Source organism: Vanessa atalanta, chromosome 3 (assembly GCF_905147765.1).
Source record: "Vanessa atalanta chromosome 3, ilVanAtal1.2, whole genome shotgun sequence".
NCBI classification, from domain to species: Eukaryota; Metazoa; Arthropoda; class Insecta; order Lepidoptera; family Nymphalidae; genus Vanessa; species Vanessa atalanta.
The window spans coordinates 8,997,089-9,017,327 of record NC_061873.1 but is presented as its reverse complement, the minus strand read 5'-3'; the positions used below and the strand labels follow the sequence as shown (position 1 = coordinate 9,017,327).

Here is a 20,239-nt window from a genome sequence, read left to right as displayed (position 1 = left end):
ATTGTATTGCAACCTCTTTATTTTTGTTAGTGCAATTGATCCCAAGTATATAGATACTAATTAAATCCAAAAAGCCTCAGGAACCTTAATTAAAGCACAAATCAAAAGAATATATATTAATATATGCATAGGTAAGTACTATAGTATTAGTTTAAGTAAAGTTAGCAGATTTAAGCCTTGGCATGCTTCATTAAAGTATTTAATGTCGAAGAATCAAAAAGCATACGATTTGTCCAGTAAGCTACCTCCACCGGCCAAAGGAAGAAGGAGTCAGGTTTGGAAATATACTTTTGTTATTGTAAAACGAAAGTGCTAAACTAACATAATAAAATATATAAACTAAGTAAAAGGTAATCGGGACAGCATTGAGGGGGGCTAGGCGATTGGTACGATCGGTGCGAAGGGCCGGCAGCGACGTGGCTTCGGTAGTCTGGTTACCTGCGGAGCGAGCAGGGCGAGACTGATCGGATCCAGCGCGGCGAGGTGGCTCGCAGCCGCTCCCGCTCCGCTCACGCCGCCCACCTCAACACAAAACATCACAACACGCTACTTATCGTGCGAGGAACAGCCCGCGCCCGTCCTTCGCCCCTCGACGTCACTCCGCGCACTAGCTCAACCAGCTTTTCTACTCAAGCGCAGCCGTTGCGTATGAACGAACTAAAAGCTCCTGAAGGAGAACATAGAGGCAGTGGTGCGAGGAGAGACCCCGAGGAGATCGGGCCGTAACGTTAGCAATAGTGTGAATAGTGAGGGAATATATTTCAGTGATTTAATTTGCATTACCGCTTATACCCAGTTCATACAAATGTGAGTAAGTTTGGAGAATAGACATGCCACTTAAGGAACGAATAAAATTATACAATACAAACATGCTTAAGCGGTAAAGAGCGATCGGCCATCGGCAAAATATTTAAATTGTTCCTGTCATTGAATATATCTATACTATTTAGAAGATATCATATATCACTATACATCTACATAAATGTTAACACTACTGAGAGTTAAACTTTAAATTGAAGCCCAGAACTCCAAGAGGAACTGTACTTCTTCTAAGAAGGTAAATAACTATTAACTTCAACAAATACTGAGTTGCATCTAATGAATTTCCCTAACAAAATGAGTTGATTTTAATTGAAGTATTACGACTAAACTTTTGTACAGATTATTTATAAGAGTTACTAACAAATAACGATTCAGGAACAATTTAAATGCTGTTTTAAATATCTACGTGTAAATCAATTAATGCTCCAAAATTATACAGCAAGTTACACCGAAAGCTGCGTGTTGCGTGCACAATGTGCCTACTTACTTCTCGAGGGCCGATCGCTCGAAGCATTCATTTAGTGTTAGCATATGTAAAATTAATTTAACTCACCACGGCTGGAACTTGGCCAGGGAGCACCTGGCCCGGCGTCAATCCCATCTGCTGCATTAAGGCGTTCTTTAGTGCTAGGTGATTCCGACCGTTAATGAGAAGCTGATCTTTGAGATGCTGCGGCGGGTGGAAATACTTGCAGGGTGGCTTCTCGCGGTTACACCGTCCCTGGAAATTATACGAATTTGCATTACACTTTTGATTTGAAAAACCATCCGTTTCAAACGGATTTCAAATTATCAAGTATTTCAGAATGCATTGCATTTATTATTACTTATTATACTTATTATAATTATTATGTTTACGTATTTCTTCTGATCGCTTCAGCATCATTGGAATACAAAGTAATTATTTTCGAAATCCACCGCACCCATCTATGATGATTTATTTACATTCGCGTAATTAACTGTCGCAGGACGTGACAGGAAGAGCTTCGTCGACGTTTTATCTCTAAACGGCGAGCTCCACGCAATATTTTATTCAGTAGAAAAAAAAAAACGGGAAAAGAGCTTATCGCCGTTTTAAAGAAAATACTTAAACAAACAAACTTTAACTGAATACCAAAGCAATTTTAGTTAGAAACTCAACTGATTATGTCTATGAGGCATTATTTTTTTCTTTGCGTTATATTACATAGTTTGAAATTACATGATTATACAGGTATAATCATTAAACATCAGGATGTTTAATGAACAAATTGTATAAATATATTGATTGATTAGAAGAAGTACTGACCGATAATGCTGTATGAAAAATAATTGCATTGTGTGGCTTCAGTGTGAATTATGCTGAAATTTTGCACTCCAGTTTCGGTGTCGGTGAAAATACAATAGCTTGCCGAATATATTTAATTAGTCTTAAAACTAGCATGAAATAAAAGCTTGTTTCTTATTTTGATTTAAATTTAACTGCAGGCGGAAGAATTTTCCGCGCAGTAAAAACAAGTTTGTGCAGTTAAGCGTGTTGTATCCAAGTAAAATAAAATAAAAGTTTGTAGGATAACCGACTAAGTGTGCAAATAATTCATAGCCATATTTAACACGAAATGATTTAAACTATATTTTGAAACTAAATAATTTTCTAAAACAAACCACAAATAAATAAACAGTTGGATCGAATGCAGACGTATTCCAAATTTCTCAGTTATTAAACTTCGGCGATGCGTGCTACAACTAGCTGGTGGAAGCAGTCGGCTGCATTTAGATTAACTTGTTACTGGCAGGCATAATGTTAGTTGGACGGTCCTCTCGCAGTTAAGCTTGGGATAAAGTTATTATTTCCTGTTACGCCGCGCCGTCTACTTAACCGAGTTTCGATTCCTAGCAAGCCGTTTGTGAAACTTGAATGGGTGATCACGTTCCTATCTTAACTACGATAACTCGGTTTGGTCTATCAAACTAGTATTTATTAGAAGGGACGGATTCAACAATTAGTGTCTTATATTTGATGAAAATTTAATGCTTTATATTATTTTTCATGAAATGTTACTAAGTAGTCCTTTCATCGAAATTAATTTTGTAGCAATTTCTAGTGTGTTTTTACTAGACATAGTCACATTATCTATTAAGATACCTATATACTTTGAAATTTTAAATGATTTATTATTGATGTTTGAAAGTGTTGGCTTCAATAGTTTGGAATTTGGATGCATGCAGGTGGACTCATCGATTAGCGTGACAGATTCCCGCCGTGACGAATGGCCGCGTCGCCTCAGACGGATGGTCAGCGCTCCAACCCTCGCTACACATTACAATGCATTAATTGCTGCCACTATCTGTCTATTAAAACGTTATCGATTTTGAGAAACGCGTTAATATTTCCTAATCAGCATTAGTTTTTTTTTACTTTGAACAAAACCGTTTTCTTTATGTGACTATTTTTTTAATAAGCCGAAATAATTCATTTACAATATATTATTAATGAATCAGATAGTTGATATTTTGCCGCCTGAATAACTTTTTTTGTTAAATACTGCAGTGTTTTTTTCGTTACATATTTTTATATTTGTACAGAAAATTAATTGGAGACATGCTTCCGCTTAATTCATACGTTGCCATGATAACATTTATGATGTTCTAGTCGAGTCGAATAAACAAATAATACAAAAATTTACTGAAGTATGGTGGAAACGAGAAGTAATATCTACTCTTAGAATGATATTGGTTATGTCGGCCTAGCATTGAATGTTCAATGGGTACTTGTTGGGGAGAAGGGTGAAGGGTTAACGGTCGCGGGATGGACAATAACCGTCCAAAACTAATAACATTTTTGTGAAAGTAGAGAAGAGAGAAACGAGAATGCCTCCCTTGCCGGATCCTTTATGACACAATGCTCTCTTGCAATAAGGGGTTGGCTAAGTGTCATTTACTCTGCATCAATACCGATATTTGACAAGAATATTCTACGAAAAGGTTAAGTAAGAAAATATAAACCAAAACAGAATACATATTTAAAAACATTCGAATAAACTAACTAGTTTTTCTACGCGTTTTCAATATTAATGCAAGAATATTCCGCAAAGTGTGTATCGTTGTGGAAAAATGACATCAATGAAAAATGAACGAAGGCGTTTTTGTCTCGTGGAGTCGAGTAAAGCCGCCGAGTGCTCTTTAAAGCTGTAACGCGTATAACGAACGGTCCTCGAGTGCAGTGTAGTGCAATGCAGTCGCTGCAGTCGGGCAGGCGGCACGCGCCGGCACCTTCGTTACTGCCGGCGAGCCTCACGTCCGTGACTTCGCCGTGCTAGCGACGACCGACTTAACGAGACTAACTAATTAATATGTTAAATGACTGCCGTTCTCCATAAAATAAAAAATACTTTCAGTTGTATTTTTTAAACTGAATTTACTATTTCGTATACCAATAAGTTTATGTTATATTTTAACACTTCCTTAGCAAATTTTACTTATAATAATAGTTTTTCTGAATAATTAAAATAATATTGTTAGACTTATTTTGCGACATGAGCGAAACAAGCTTCTCAGGCGTGATCGAGTACCTAGCATACAAAGTAATAATTTCCCATTCATAGCACATATCAGGGAGTAATATAAACTTAGTACCTTACTTTAAAATATTAGTTTGTTAACTAATAATAACATAAAGACCAATACACAAAAGAACAAAATCAACTTGGATTTTCCCTTTAAAAAGTAAAAAAAAAATAGTAATAAGTAATCATTGAGTATAAGCACGTGGTTATCGATCGATCGCATGTAATTGATGATCGGCGACACGCCGGCGAGAAAATATCATCGGCCGTAAGCGCATCGTTGTACAGTGAGCTGGCTTACGATTGGCCGGCACGACACGCGCCACTGCAAATCGATACACTAGGAAAACAATGAGCTGACGATTAGATGAATGACACACTCACAGTTAGATTCTAAAGCCCACTTGTACGCACGAAGTGAGTGCCAAAAATGTTCATGATGTCGAACAGGGACGGGAATAGAAGCGACCGGTGGCATGTGCCAACTTGTGTACCTGTGTATAACTGTCCTCCATGTGACGTGCTAGTGTGCGTCGGTATCCATGGCACGTGGCCACGTGCCTATCCCGCTACATTTTGTCTACATGATATGTTCTGATATTTGTGCGCATATATCTGAGGCGCCTACATAGTTACACAGTAGACATTTCAAATTTATAAAAAATAGTATTAAAATAAATTAATATCAATGGTATGTACGATATGTGACGCAATTTGAACCCGAATGTTAAAAATATTTTTAAATTGTCAAAAGTAAGGTAAAATCTAATTTTTAAAAATTTGCGGCTACGAAGGGAATTAGGTAAGCAAAGTCAATTCTGGAAGAAAGTAGAATTTGAATTTAAAATGATTTATAGAGGCGCAGGGGAGTGGCTAATGAGCCGTCACGCGAGAGGGGCGCGTGTTTACGCCTCGCGCCCGTGCTACTTTTTTATTTTCAACTCTGGGCGGCGCCAAGCACCACTACGTTCAAATTGCTCACGAGTCACGTAACGCAAATATACGTATCGAGTGTACGAGCACACATGAAACCAAATCCATATAATTCTTTACAAAAGCTAACGTGCTCCAGTTACAATCCTTATTATATTTGCGAACATTTTAAAACTACAAAGAGAAAAAGCTAGTTCTTTCAGGAGAAATCTTAAATCAAGAATTATTCACTCTGGTGAAGTTCCAAACAAGTTTGCATCGCGGCGCCGTAGCTTAACGTTAAAATATGCATTCGTGCGCGGAGTTATCTCGGCCACTTTTGCCGTTGCCGCCGGCGGACGGTCAGCCGTTGTTTATCCCGGCTTTAATATTAGTTGCTTACTTTTAAATGTCTGGATACAATATTAGAGTTATACTATACTCGGTATTACTGGTGAATTATTTATATTATACTACGTTTTATTAATTAAAAAAATGTCTATATTATTATTATTAACTGGGCTAATAATCATGTCTTCTATGTTAGATGGTAATTATTTAACATGTTGGGTCAACATGGATGATAATGCAGATGGTGCGAACGGACAGCCGCGGGGTGCGAGCAGCGAGATTAATGCAACGGAAGCAGGCACGACCTCTCCAGGTGTTTCATTAAATCGCGCGCGGCGCCTCGGCCGGCTCGTACGGCCATTATGAACGCTGTAAGCTCGAGGGCCATTCGCTTTAAGAACGCCGCGTACTTTGTAACTGCCTTAATGAATCTTGTTACTTATAGGCTCGCGTAAATTGCCTGCTTTACTAACGCATCCCTGAGCTGAAAAAACATTGCATTACAAATCTGGTAAGATTTCGACGGCGACTTTTATAAAGTTCGCACTTTATTTGCTCGAAAAGTTTAATTTGATTTTAAAAATATTCATTGTGTCATATAAAAATAGATACTAGGCCATTTAGAAACTAATTGAACGGAGAGAACGTGATGTAAAACGTTGCCAAGTTAGGCGGGTCAGCACTACCTAACCCGTTTAGCCGCTGCGAGCTGCTGCAGTAATTAGTCTAAGCAGACGAGTACTGTCACGGCATGCTCGCTTGACACACTTCGTTTCACTCGTTTACTTCAGCCATTGACTTGAGTGACATACCTATACACTTCATTATTCAACTGTGACCTATTAAGCAACATTTTTTGGTTTTGTGATGATTGTCTGCTTTCGCTGTAAATAACAATAGATTCTCGATGAATGAAGATTTCTGGGTCACTTTGGCAACGGTAAATGACTTTTGGTATTTAGAGATGTCAGTTGTCAAGATATTGGCCAGTAGCTTGGAAACATTCTCACAATGTTTTTGTTCCCGAAAGGTACAATATGATAATTATTATAATAAATTATTAATCTAATAAAATTATTCATGTCTCGATTCTTGTACGACGACGATCAATGGTGCCGTGTCGACGAAGATAAAAGGCGATAATTGCGAGGCGAACTAACTACAAAATAAAGAGCCTTTAGTAGGTACGATAAGGGAAGTTTAAGGGGAGTTTTCGGGTGCGGGTCGGACCGATAAATTGGGCGGCACTTAATTATGATCTCGGGCGGCATCTTGCAAGCGGCTAATGTCCCGGAGTCGTTTAATGCGCGAACTTGTAGTCTCAGCTCCGGCGGGCGTGATAAATTTCCATCTGCGTCTCGTTCCTGACCCTAGAGGTAACGTCAGCTCCGCGACAGCCCGCACGCAATCTAATTTGTACATTCTCCTACGTACTGTAGGTGCCGTGTAATGGTAATGCTCTCACTGTTTGTTTCTGGGACGAAGTTACACTGTTACTATATTTCAACAGAAGTTTCAATTGATATATATACATTGTATAAGAATAACATTACAAAAAAGAGCCTGTCGTCTATAAAAACAATGTACCTTAGTTAAATTAAAAATGTTTATCAACTGTACGATTTATATATTTCTTTGTCTTTACAACAAAAGTGGCTTTTATAAAAGTGTAGTATCTTATTACATTGGCAGTACAGAATAAACGAATTCCAGTTAGAATACTTCAAAGTCTGCGTTGCACCCGGTGTCGTTCCCACGCTACATCGTATTCCACTCACTAAAATCCGAGAACTTAGTAAACATGTCCGCGTAAATCAACTTTCTTTACACAGTCGAGTTATTAACGAAGTGATTTCAGAAAGAAAACCAGCTTCCTCATTGTTATCATTGTGCTTTCTTGAGCCGCTCTTCTAATCTTTCGATATTACATAGTTTTAATTTTTAATTAATTTTATTCATTTATATTAAGATAATGTTACTGTATGTAATAAGGACTCAAATAACCCAGTGTGTACCAAGCTTTACAGCCCCCAAGGAATCTTATATGAGATTTTACTTGATTTATAGCTACATTAAATTATTTGTAATTTTGTTTGCAAAGTCGAAGTGTACCTATATATCGTAAATTTATCGTACCTAATATAGGACGTTGTGTACTATTAAATACATTAGGTGTGAGACTTTTATTGCTTTATGTTAGGTTAATGTGGGGGCCCGAAATGCGACAAGGGGCTCGAGGCACGAGCGGTGTCTGACGGTATTATAGTTATAGGAATACCATACAGGCACTCGTAATTACAGCGGCCAAGACGTTGGCGAGACGTTACGCCGTCCTAACGACTTTTATGGCGTATGTAACATTGCCGGCACATAAAATAAATGTGCCGCCTCCAGCGTCTCGATATAGCACAGCGCTGTCAGATTAATAGCGCCAAAATGTTCTCTCACACGCTATACGACTGCCATTATTCGCAATTTAGACATATTGATGAGGTAAACACATACAACACATAATGAGATGTGTTATAGCACGAGACAAAACAAAAAATACCTACATTAAATTGCTTTTTGTTGTCGTTGTGATATATTTTAACTAGCGCAAAGCGCACATGTTCGTGTCTAACGTGTCATTTAAATCTTCATACGCCCACATTAACTTTATAGACGGGGAGTTTTCTTCGGACTTCGACGTTAACGGCGCCGAGTGCACTTTTATTGAGGATAAAATATCGTAATTTCCACTCGGCGCCAGTCCGTGACTGAAGAGATTCGTACGCAGCGTGCTAATTGTATATACTTCCGCTTAAGCAAAGTCATCCATTAAATATAAATTACAAGTTAAAAATACATCGACAGTTTTAATCCTTCTATAATAAACATCAATGACAATACTAAAGTGACAACTTGGAGTCCGCTTTTTCACGTTTTTCGAAGTATTTATTGCGCGATGCGCAAAATAAGGCACGGTGAATAGGATGAAGATTTATGGTTTATACATATAATTGTTGGTATCAAAAAACGGGATCCCTATTCGGGTAGGGAAAGTATTCTAAACAATAACCGCTTTTCATATCTCAATCCCCAAACAGCCGTAATCTTGACAAATGACGGTCTTTCAAGTGTAGTCGGCACTACGGGCCGCATTGACAAAGCCCCAAATAAACTGACACGAATATATAAATAAGCATATTCGATACTTTATTGAGTGGAGGAAATGTGAAGGAAATAGTTTCCCGCGTCATTACGCTACGCATCAATCAAAAGTCGACGTAAGAGTGTGTGAATAAACACTCCAACATTGAGCCCAGTCATTAGGATGCCCTTTGATTGTTTGATGCCGGAAACTTTGAAAATATGCTAAACGTTACCCGATTGCAGAAACCGTTTCATACATGAATAATTAATTATTCATTACTTTTCGGCAGATTACACGAGATTACCGTTTGATAATATTAGCCTAGTTAAGTATTTAAAAAGTGTTACATTAATTTTAAAATTGCCATTACCTACATTAATACATTTTGTAAGCCTAAGCCGCGTCTTAAATAACGATTTCCTGGAACCATAAAACTGGGTTTTTGGCAGCAACGCGATGGGGTCTCTAGATTCGCGTGGACGTAAACGGCGAACGCAAAGGCTGCGGTGGCGTTGCACGATATCTGCATTGTGGGACGGCGTCGCGACGCCGGCGGGTCTGGCGTCGCGGCGGCGGCGCATACATCAGGCACGCGACGACCCTGCGTCCCTCGCCTTTCTTCCCCCCTTTACTTCAGGCCTCTTCTAATTATTATCATCACCGTTTTCAATTAAATAGTTTTTCTGTTGCGTAAAAACTAATTGCTCCATCTGATTTATATGTTATTTTTTATTTAACTCGAAATTATGAATAAAAATCTAATAAAATTATTAAACAACAGTGCATTTAACATTTTCACGATATGAATTTCAATGATGGCAAATACATTCAGATTCACAATTAATGCAGAAACTTGAATCTAACGATTTCTAGGCGGAACTAAAATAAAAACATAGCTATTAATGAATAAAAGCTATTAAATCTTAATTTTAATAGCATTGAATATTATTATGAGTGGCAGTTGATAGCTCATTAAATAATAGAAATTTGCGTCATCATGGAATTATGCGCTTAAATTCTTATAAATTATAATCCATATTAGATTTGGTTTATTCTACAAAAGTACCCAAACGGTATTGAATTCGGAATGATTGTTAAGCTTGAAACACGAACACTATGGAGTGAAGACGACAAAATTTACAATTAGGCTGAACAATTTGCAGCTGATGCTTCGGTCGGGCGGTATCGCGAGCGAGTCGCCACCACCAAACTGCGAATTGCACCGCCACGCTCCCATTATCCTATGCAAATCCGGATTTCCCAAATATCGTGTTATGCCGCGGGCTACCTGCTATCGCGGCTATTAATAACCCGTCGCGTTACAAATACGAGCCTCTGAGCTGAGCCGTTTTGCCCGCCGACGAAATAAACTAGCAATATGTTAACTTACTTTATACGCTCGCGAGATATTATACATTATGCAAAATTGACGTGATAAAGCGGCATATCAAATAGTAAACTGGATATTTTCCTGAACGATACAGAGTGAGCTTGTAACATCGCTATATTTATCGTTGAATACGAATTTTTCACGTTTATCTAAATTGCTCGTATTAAAATATGTATTCATTTTTATTATTGAAAGTAACACTTTTATACATCGAATACTTTTCGAGATATTAAATATTCAAACCTGAAACAGCTGTAATGGTTACCTTGTGTCTAATGCTATAATTATAATTACTATGAAATTATGTAATAAAATAAAATCACGTTTATTAATTGAACGTATTTCACGGAATAGATTTGAAAAAAATATTTTGAATTAAAAAAATATATTGATAAAACTATAAAGATATAAAACTTTGCTAGATGGTAAATGACCCAAACTGGATGAACTGCTCTTTTACTATTAATGAGGCGGACACGGATATCAATTCCACGCTGTTTAATTGCGGATCGGAGGACGTACAATCATGTCAGAATTTATCGTAACGCATTGTATGTCTTATCATGTTATTTCGTGCAATTAGGAAAAAAAAAATGCCTTAGAAAATTTTCAACTTTGCTGTGTATTTAAATTTCGAACGAATGAACCCCTACTTATTGTATCCACTAACACGGTTTTCGCTACGATTAACACACAATAATGACGCATTCCGCATCTAGTGAAACAGGTTAATAAAATGAAGGGAAAGGAATCACCTCGAGGTCAAAGTTCCAGGTCGGACCGAACGGAGCCGGAAACTAGCAGTAATCCCTTCGTTTAGGGCGCCTTAAGAATAGGTAATAACCACGTCTATAACTCGTCATGTACGATACGATATAAGTAATGAAAATGAAGAAACGCAATTATCGTCTGGGGAGAAATGTTATTTCCCCTTATTATAAGGGCGAGCACTTACAAGCGTCGTAGTGAATTAGTAGCGGGCGGACAAGGCCTCTGAATAAAGGGACAGAATGCGGTCATGTATAACTTTTCCCTTTTACGATGATGTTATAAAACGTAAGAGTACCGCTGTTGATAAAATCTATGTATATCAATAATAAAGTCACCATTTCGTTGCCCCTGGTTTTATAAATTTCTCAAGTGAAGTTATTGCGCTCGCACCACACTTGGTAATTTTTTGAAGAGCTCACTGGATAATTAGATTAGACGCTGCCGCAGACCGAGGCCACGAGCAAACTGAAGTGAAGTTTTCTTATTAAACATTAATGTCTGGACTATTACCAACTAGTCTAGAAAACTTCGAAATGTAGGTAGTAGTGATTACTTTTAAATCGGAACGAGTAGAGCGTTTTAAAATTCGAACTTTAATATTCTAAGTAGCTACATATTTTATTGAAAATCTAATTAGCCTAATTGTGTTAACACGAGGCTAAGTAATATTGTCGCAAACACGTACATAATAACGGTAGGTATTATGTTATTTAATACAAATGTATTGTTGTCTTACCTAGGGGTCCGTAATGCTGTTTGTTAATCTGAACACATTTTATTTATTTAAATATAAAGAGTTCACAATTTGACGAGTCCGAACTGGTAGACGACTGAACAAGGAATGACCTGTTCCGAGGCACATACGGCTACAATTTAATTAGATACGGCTTCAGATTATCTCGGTACGGCTTCACACGATGTATGCTATTTCATTTTTTTAGTTCACCAACAAACATATAAAGGCATAGGTATGTACAAACATACATTGATTTAACATATTATGGTGATTATTATCCACTTATATTATATTAAAATTTTCGTCAGTAGGTACTTGCGATTTGCTGAATTAATATAATTGTAGTCTGCATGAAATATGGATTTACCTGTAACAAAAGAAATATCAAAATTAGTAATTGTGTTTCTTATCAGACCTAGGTTTGGGTAGGCAATATATTTATTAATATAATAAAGTCGGTGGGAGAGACGAATTATAGTCATTGTGGTGTAAAGTCTTGACTTCAATAATAATAGGTTCCGCGAAAGCGGCATGGGTAGGGGGGGCAGTTCGGATGGTTGCGATTGTTTCCGATGATAAACACCGGCCGCCCGGCGCCCACCCAACCATCCAAGAGTCGGCGCTAATTAAACAACAACGAGGAAAATTAATTTGATTGTTTCGAAACTGCACCTCTTTGTTTCGGGCTTTCGAACGAGTTACCTTGGAAAAATATTTGATTGACGCCTCTCAAAGCCTCCACGCTCTCCTTTATGTGATTTTCAATGCGTCACGATTTATTTTTCAAGCAAAAACATAATGCCTCGAGAACGAGCAGCGGCGATGACAAGCAAGAAAAGACTGAGGAAAGTAGTGTTTGACACCTCGACTGAAAGCTTCTAAGTGCATCGCGGTCGATGTTCCGTAACGTAAATTACTTTTATTTTTATGTTTAATTAAATGATAAATTAACGAAAACTTAAAAATTCACATGCAACACACATACATACCTAGATCATATAATTAACTCATACACTAGTGTTTTGGTAACGTAAACAAAACGTCAGTAACGTTAGTTGAATAATTGTTTCCAACAGTTTTGAATTCAGACGATGATAACATAGTTAATCTTTGTTTACTGCTTAATACTCGACAGTAATAGCAAATATGGAGATTATGACAAATTGTTATTGCATGACGTTGCGAGCTAAGTCGCGTTCTTACCTACCACAAATTGGCTTATTGGGCGACTGGGTAAATAAACGACACCCTCTAATTAATTACTACCAGCTAATGAATCGTTATTCCGAAATTAATTTAGTGTTTAGAAAATATAAATTGATATATCATGTTTAAAGTTGTTGATAGTATTAACATTGAATGTTCTAGCGATAAAACTTTTGATATTAGTAATATCCATGCTATAGATACCATCATACCACATTTCTATATATAGCACAAGGTTTTGGCAACGTAAATATATACGTATATATTGATAAAGATTATATTGCGAGTACTAGTAATTTAACTCTGATGTCACTATGTGAAGTCATCATTTGATACCGCGTAGGAAGGAAGACACTGCAATCAAATAATATTATTTACGTCATCGTTCTGAGTCTTAAAGTCTTTTCAAGTCAATAAGTTACAAAAGAAAACAAATGAAGATAATGTTCCAGTGTAAGTTGAAGTTTTACAGAACGACGTAACAACCGATTTAACAATATTGACTCTTTTAGTTTTTTTTGTTACGATTTCATGAAAGGAACTAACCTAAGATATCAGAAGTAGAATTGCACAAAACAGAGGGAGCAATTAAAAGTTAGCAACACAAATTACTAAACTACAAATGTTACAATAATCAAAATCTATTTAAATAGTAAAACGAAAAAAAAACACCCGTTTAAGTTAAACGTCTACCCCTACGTGAGTCTAATTAAATAAAGTATTTTCGCAACGTTCTCTAAGTGAATGGGTTGTAAAATTGAATTCGGAAAATTAACCGTGAATAGGCACGGGTCGCGGGCAAAAACTTAAATGCGTGCTCGGGAGGCTGTCGGTGCGAAAATGTGGAATTATATGCGGCATCCGATCCGGGCAACTCATTCCGGGAGCGTGAATTATTCACGCGGTGCCGAATGCGGGCGGAACCGAGATAGATTGGAGGCAAAGTTTTGTGTATGTACCATGAGTGCTGAATTAGCACGCACAATAGAATCTCAATATGAATTATGATACAACCAAACAGTGCACCGAATTTATTTATACTACAAGGGATTTAATAGTTATTTATGCAATATGAAAATACAAATTTAATATCGTAATAACTAAATAAACAATTCAGATTTTCTGACTTTAAGTAATGGATTAACAGAAGCAATTAATAGGAAAGCTTTTATAACGAAGTTAGCGACATAATGACTGTATGCATACGTTTATTATAATAGAAGGGTTTACCGAGGGAGGGATGGGGAATCATTAAAGGATGCGAGCTCCGTCTCATTGGGGTTGGACAAAAACGGCCCGCTGTCCGTTACGGTTTGGGCCGCAATTAAACAAGAGAACGAACGACCGTTCATTGGAAAAGCGCTGAACAAGTGAACAGTACAACAGCTATCTAATTACTTTGTGCCTCCGCGGTGCCAGTTGTCTCTACAGTGTAACGTCATTGCAAACTTGCTTGCGGTTTTTACAAACAGCTTTACTTTCTGTAAACTTTATCCAATCGAATTTTGGGGGACTTCGTTGTTTTGGATAATTTATTGCTACTATTGGTTTCATTGTAAATAAAGGACGGGGACAATTTTGTGTTCGATACCTTGTATTTGTTGTCCTTATTTTTATCATACCTAAACCGTCTCATAATTTTATCTCATTACCAACAGTTGAAAGTGCCTAAAGTAGTATAAACTATAAAAAAACGTATCAAAACGATAAATGTTTAAATGGCAAGTCTGTTTCATATAAAAGGAACTGTCTCATGCATCCGTTTAATTTTATTTTAAAATGTAAATCGCTTAAATATAAATCAATTGAACCTCCCTTTAGTGACACATTCACTATAAAATAAAAGCAATGAAAATGAGTAAAAGGTAGAACAAAGGTTTTGATTCAAATTTGGATTGGTAGCTATAAAAAAAGGATTACTCCGTTCTTTTCGGTCATTAGGTGGGAACGTGGGTGGAGCTAAATACAATCGAAATCAAATTAAGTTCATTCAGTTGCGGAGAGGCAGCGGCGGTCGGGTTAAGTTGATTCAGCAGCGGAGCGGACACGTGCGCCGCCCTAGCGCTCGCAATAAGAATAAGAAATGAACCGATAAATTATATATAGAACTTTCTTATAAGGCTATGGAATTTATAACTGTTATAGTTGACGTTCACAGATTTAATCAAACAAATGATTATCGATCACTTTAGAGCTGGTTTAACGACGACGATTTGTATTTAGATATACAAGTTAATATAGTAAATAAAGAAAATTAGAAAAATATTTGAAAAACTAATGAGGTTCGTTCAAGCTTATTTTTATTCAGCATATTATTTAAATTGAGAAAATAACTGGAGCCTTTGTTTTATTTACTATGTATAGCTAAAGTAAATGCAATCAGTGCCATGAAAAACACCCCAAACTCTAACACGACAAATGAACTCCAAGGCGCTAATGATTATTTCGATTCGTGTGTATTCAACTAAAGCAATTATTGACGACCACCACTATAAAAAACATTGATCCAGTAAATAATAAATTTTAACGACAAATATATTGGTTTTGATTTTGATCAAGATGCGTGTACGAATAATGTCAACCTGAAAATTCGATGCGCCCTGACGTCATGTCGAGTGCTCGTTGGACAGCAAGTGGGTTCGAGCTAAGCGATGTGAGGTTTCACGTCGTTATGGATGGTCGAATTAATTGAAATATAGCGTCGCGTCGATGCGCGGTCGTGCGTTATCGGATCGGAGATTAAAGTTGCAGTACGTGGCACGGCGCGAGAGCAGGTGCAGTGGGGAGATAGAGGCGGCTGCACTGCGGTTGCTCTATCGACTTCCCAAACACGAAATCGAAGCGTTGAAAAATTGCGCTGAACGTCTCGGATCCGCCCTCTGAGCGACGCTGAGCTACATACAAATAAGCCGAATCGTACTGCGTCGTCATCATAGATTCACAACTCGTTCGGATTCCGTTAAGCTTGCTTTCCAAATTACAGATCCCAGAAAGTTACTTTCATGATATTTTCACAAAAAATATATTGTTGTAGTTGCGTCGTATTAAAGGTTTTTTATCAATAGAAGATATCATAAAATTCAATGGACTTTGATATTATGAAGAATTGATCTAATAACGACAGTAAAATAATGTATTTCGAAGTAAAATTTTATCTTTATTTAAAAAAATCCGACACGAAAAAGTTGTTGTTACGTCATTATTCCTTTAAGAGATACAAAATGAAAATAAATATGTTCGTAGCAATGCAAGTTGGCGTTTTGCTAAATATGAAAAGTCTTCGAGAGCAGATAGGATGCCGGGGAAAATATTACAGCAAAACTAAGCGCAACTTTTGCCTTAACTCAGCGATCCTACGTGGATGTAAGACATTGGATTTATATCCTTTAAACGTCAAAATAAGATTGAATTGCTGTTTATTTTTTGGTTCACATAAGAACGGGACATGCATCATTTTATGTTATCGAAAATTTCACTGTTAGCAATAAAATAAACTTCAATCCGACAGTTATGTTTATAAAGCCATCGAGGGATGAGGAAGTGGAGACCCATGAAGCAAAGTTTATGACAAACAATAACATTTATTCCATAGTTGGTTATTAATGCGCACCTCATTTACAGCTGGGCGGGCGCCACATCGCCGGCTTTCTGCATTGTTAGTACCGCAACAAACATCTTTTGAAGTGAATAAATTACTCCGGCTTTTAGATTGCACTAGATTATTCTAGTTATAATATTTCATTTTATAGACTTCATGAACATTTACATAACTTTTTAATAGAAATTATGTAATTATCTCGTTTAGTATAAGCTGCCTGTAGGAAATATACCGAGTTTCAACAAATTCTTATTGAACCTCACAGTAAAAACAGCATTTGAAGACTGTTGAAAAATTTATTTAAGCGAAAATAATTTTTGCTTGAGCAATACGTGACTAAAGACATGTTAAAGAAACTTATTTTAAGATCGTTACGAAATGAGTTTGTCCGGTCGATATGATATGATTCAAGTATACGAGATTTCATTTTGACATTACTAAGAAATAAACGTGTCAAGATTTGCATTTAAATAAGTTCAGGACTATATCATCACGTAATAAAATTATATTATTTATTTTTAAGAAGATTAACTAACACGAAGGTTTTTTTGTGTTATAATTTTATAATTTATGTATGTTATTGAGGGACGAGGGTTTGTATAAATCCCTTAATGAAATGGGTCATAGAATGTAAAATACTATACTTTGTTTTTACCACGATTTACCCGCTGTTAGTAATAAGAAAATTTTACAAGTAAAAACTATAACTTAGTTTGGGTCCCGCGTTGGTTCGTAAGCCTAAATTTGGGTTGACAAGGATTTTCGTTGACGTTAAGCGGGGTATATGAATTAAATTCTCTTGAAATACGATATAATGAATTTTCAGTTGTTCCAAAAATACGACTACTATTTCATTACTGAAATAGAAAAAGAAAATCAATCTACGTTTAGGAATACACTTTATAGAAGCGTTTAAATTCTTACCACGGTAGTACAAAATCTTTCTATGAAAAATAGATTTTTGCGAGAAGCGCTGATACTTTCACACAAATAGTGGGAGGCAGGTTGAGGGGGACGATTCTTCTATAGCTCCCCAATAATCGACAGTTCAAGCATTCGTATATTTGTTGCGACCGCGCAAATGCCTGGCGGGATTCAGCCGCAAGTCGACTACTCATGGCCTGTCATGATTGCAGCCCGGATAATACTATGTAAAATTCAGAACAGAATTACATACATACGTACACGTTTTGCGATAAAATGGTTGCTGTTTTTTGGTTTAATATATTCCTTTCCTATTATTTCAATACTACTAATACTATATTAATCTATAAATATTGCTATAGGTGCTTCTTCAAATTTATTAATTTACGGACATTATACCTACTGATAAATTTTATCTGTATTATAATCAAAGTAATCGCAAGAATCCGGCGATATCGGAAATTAATCAAGACTATGTCGGTGTAATATTCATTTTATTATTTCGCGTTAAATTACACGTAGGAAAATAGTATAGATACCAAAGTCATTTATACATTATATCAAAATGTTTGACGATGCACAGGCAGTGTAGACAACATAACATTTTCCTAATATAAAATGAAATAAGTAAATGATTCAGCATGTGTTCATTTAAGGACCATTTTTATGATATCTGTTGATGTATTTATAACAAAACATCTAATAGTATATAAATAGTATATACATATTTCAACCTTCAATTTACATATATTTATTTCAAATGACAAAAAAATCTTCAAGAAAATGGAACTACATTTTTAAACTTTTCAATGTATGGGGGGTTTACATTTTCACTTCACTTTTATATTGGGGATTCAGAGTGTCGGTAATACTGGGCATGGCCTAATAGTACGAGCAACTCGATGCACTGTGTTAAGTAGTGACGTGAAGAAGTCTTATGCCTATGTTCGAAGGATCTCAAAAAAAAAAAGATTAATATGTGTTGGTTTGTATATGGGTTCCTCGATGTATCTTACACTTCGCATAATTTGAAAACAAGTGACGATTGCTACTTCAAATCACTTACATCTAACGTGAAATAGCATATCGAACAAACGATTAGAAATTCATTACATACAATTAACACTTCTTTATAGTAAAATTATTGCATAATAAGTATTTAACTATTGCATTTAAAGTCATCAACTTGATTAAAATAATTATAAATTATGATTAGAGTAAAAACATAAACAATTTTTCGAAATAATACTTGTACCTAAATTTGATTAGGTATACATATATTTTAAACATGAAATAACCCAACCAAATTACGGTACATTAAAATAGGAATCATTGCACACAATTTACACTTTGGTTGGTAATGTGTAATCGTGATGGCTTTTCAATGCTCATTTGCGTATCTAAGTGCTACCGCGGAGGCCATTAGCCAGCCATCGAAGACGTCATTACTCGTAGCGTATGCGATAAGGGGCCTCTGCCAGGAGACAGCGCGCTCTTAACGATGGACTCCCCATGGAAGTGGACAGTATTAAGGGTTAAACACACTCGTAACGGAATCGAACGGCTTTATGACAACTAGAAGGACTTTCGAGTTTGTCACGTAAATTTATAGTTTACTTTCAATGGAATACGAAATAAATACATTTACTATAAAAATAAGAAAAATAGTCAACACGTTCTTCGTGTTTTTATACTTGTTTTATATACAATCTTGTAAGTAGGGAATGCGCCATCTATACAGGATGGCAGGAAAACGCCATTGCAGAGTTTCGTCGTAGATTTTAACGAGATTGCTAGTCGCCGGTTCTGTAGCATCGAACTCTTGGCAAGCACCCTCCACAACAACTTAACGACTTATAAAAGGAGATCTTTCCTATTTTATTATAGGTGCTTTGTTGATATTTTCGCTTAATTAAAATCAGACTGAATAAAAAATTAAATACCATTTAAATATATCTATGTTATTCAAATTGGAAATATTTACGAACGTAACTCATTAATTTGTTTGATAAATATGCAGCAAAGTACCAACCTTGAATCTAAAGAGGACATAAATTATTAAAGAATTTTGAATCTGGTTTGAAGTCGAACATGAAGCTGGCACGGATATCAAAGATTCGTTGCGTTTTATATAAGAGCATTCTAAAATAATTGTTAGTGAAAGTAATGCGTGTATATTTCACTTTCAAAATATTTTTTGCATTGTCATTATAATTCACATTCAGTTCAGTTCACATGCATTTATTCTGTTACTAGGGATAATATTTATATATTGAATAACTGAATTTGAGTTTATGATTGCAAAAAAAGCTTTATGTGTTGAATATTGAAATTCTAGACAGGGCAACAACAAAAATTCAATCGACCTGGGGTATAAATACGGGATTTGCCAAATGTATGACACCGATCTAAAAACGGTTCTAGAGGGATAGACACGAAGTCGAGAATTGATCAGCGATCAATTTTCAGTGGAGTTCACCTGCGATTTACTGGGCTCAGGCACTCCGGCGTATGTTTTATTCAGGTGTATCCCACGCCGCGTGTCGGCCGAGTCCGCTCATTACAATACGAGTAAACGCCGGCGCCGGCTCGGCGGCCAACTTCTGCGATGGCAGACAACGCGACCGATTAAAATTTCATCTCTCTTTGTTCGGTAACGGAGATCGGATCGATGTGCGCCGTTATGTTCCGCTACAGTCGCTCGGACTCGAACGGAATCGAATTTATTGATGATTAATCTAATATTTTAAACAAATCCGACACATGCATTGTTTCTGTATGTATTTTAATACGTCGAGCTTAACATAATTACTGAATGATACTTGAAATTAACAGAATTAAGGAAAGT

At 36.4% G+C, this 20,239-nt stretch overlaps 1 protein-coding gene across 8 annotated transcripts in view; it reads right to left on the bottom strand.

The window, feature by feature from the left end:
* Positions 1–20,239, bottom strand: part of LOC125076826 (muscleblind-like protein 3) — a 103,789-nt gene that overhangs the window by 8,767 nt on the left and 74,783 nt on the right. For 4 of the 8 annotated variants that reach the window (XM_047688521.1, XM_047688525.1, XM_047688520.1 and 1 more), the window contains 2 exons: positions 1,376–1,543; positions 439–522 (listed from right to left, as the gene is read on the bottom strand). In XM_047688521.1, coding sequence (XP_047544477.1) covers positions 439–522; positions 1,376–1,543 — 252 coding nt within the window. The remainder of the gene's footprint in view (positions 1–438; positions 523–1,375; positions 1,544–20,239) is intronic. The other 4 variants (XR_007120725.1, XM_047688526.1, XM_047688522.1 and 1 more) reach the window with 1 other exon arrangement.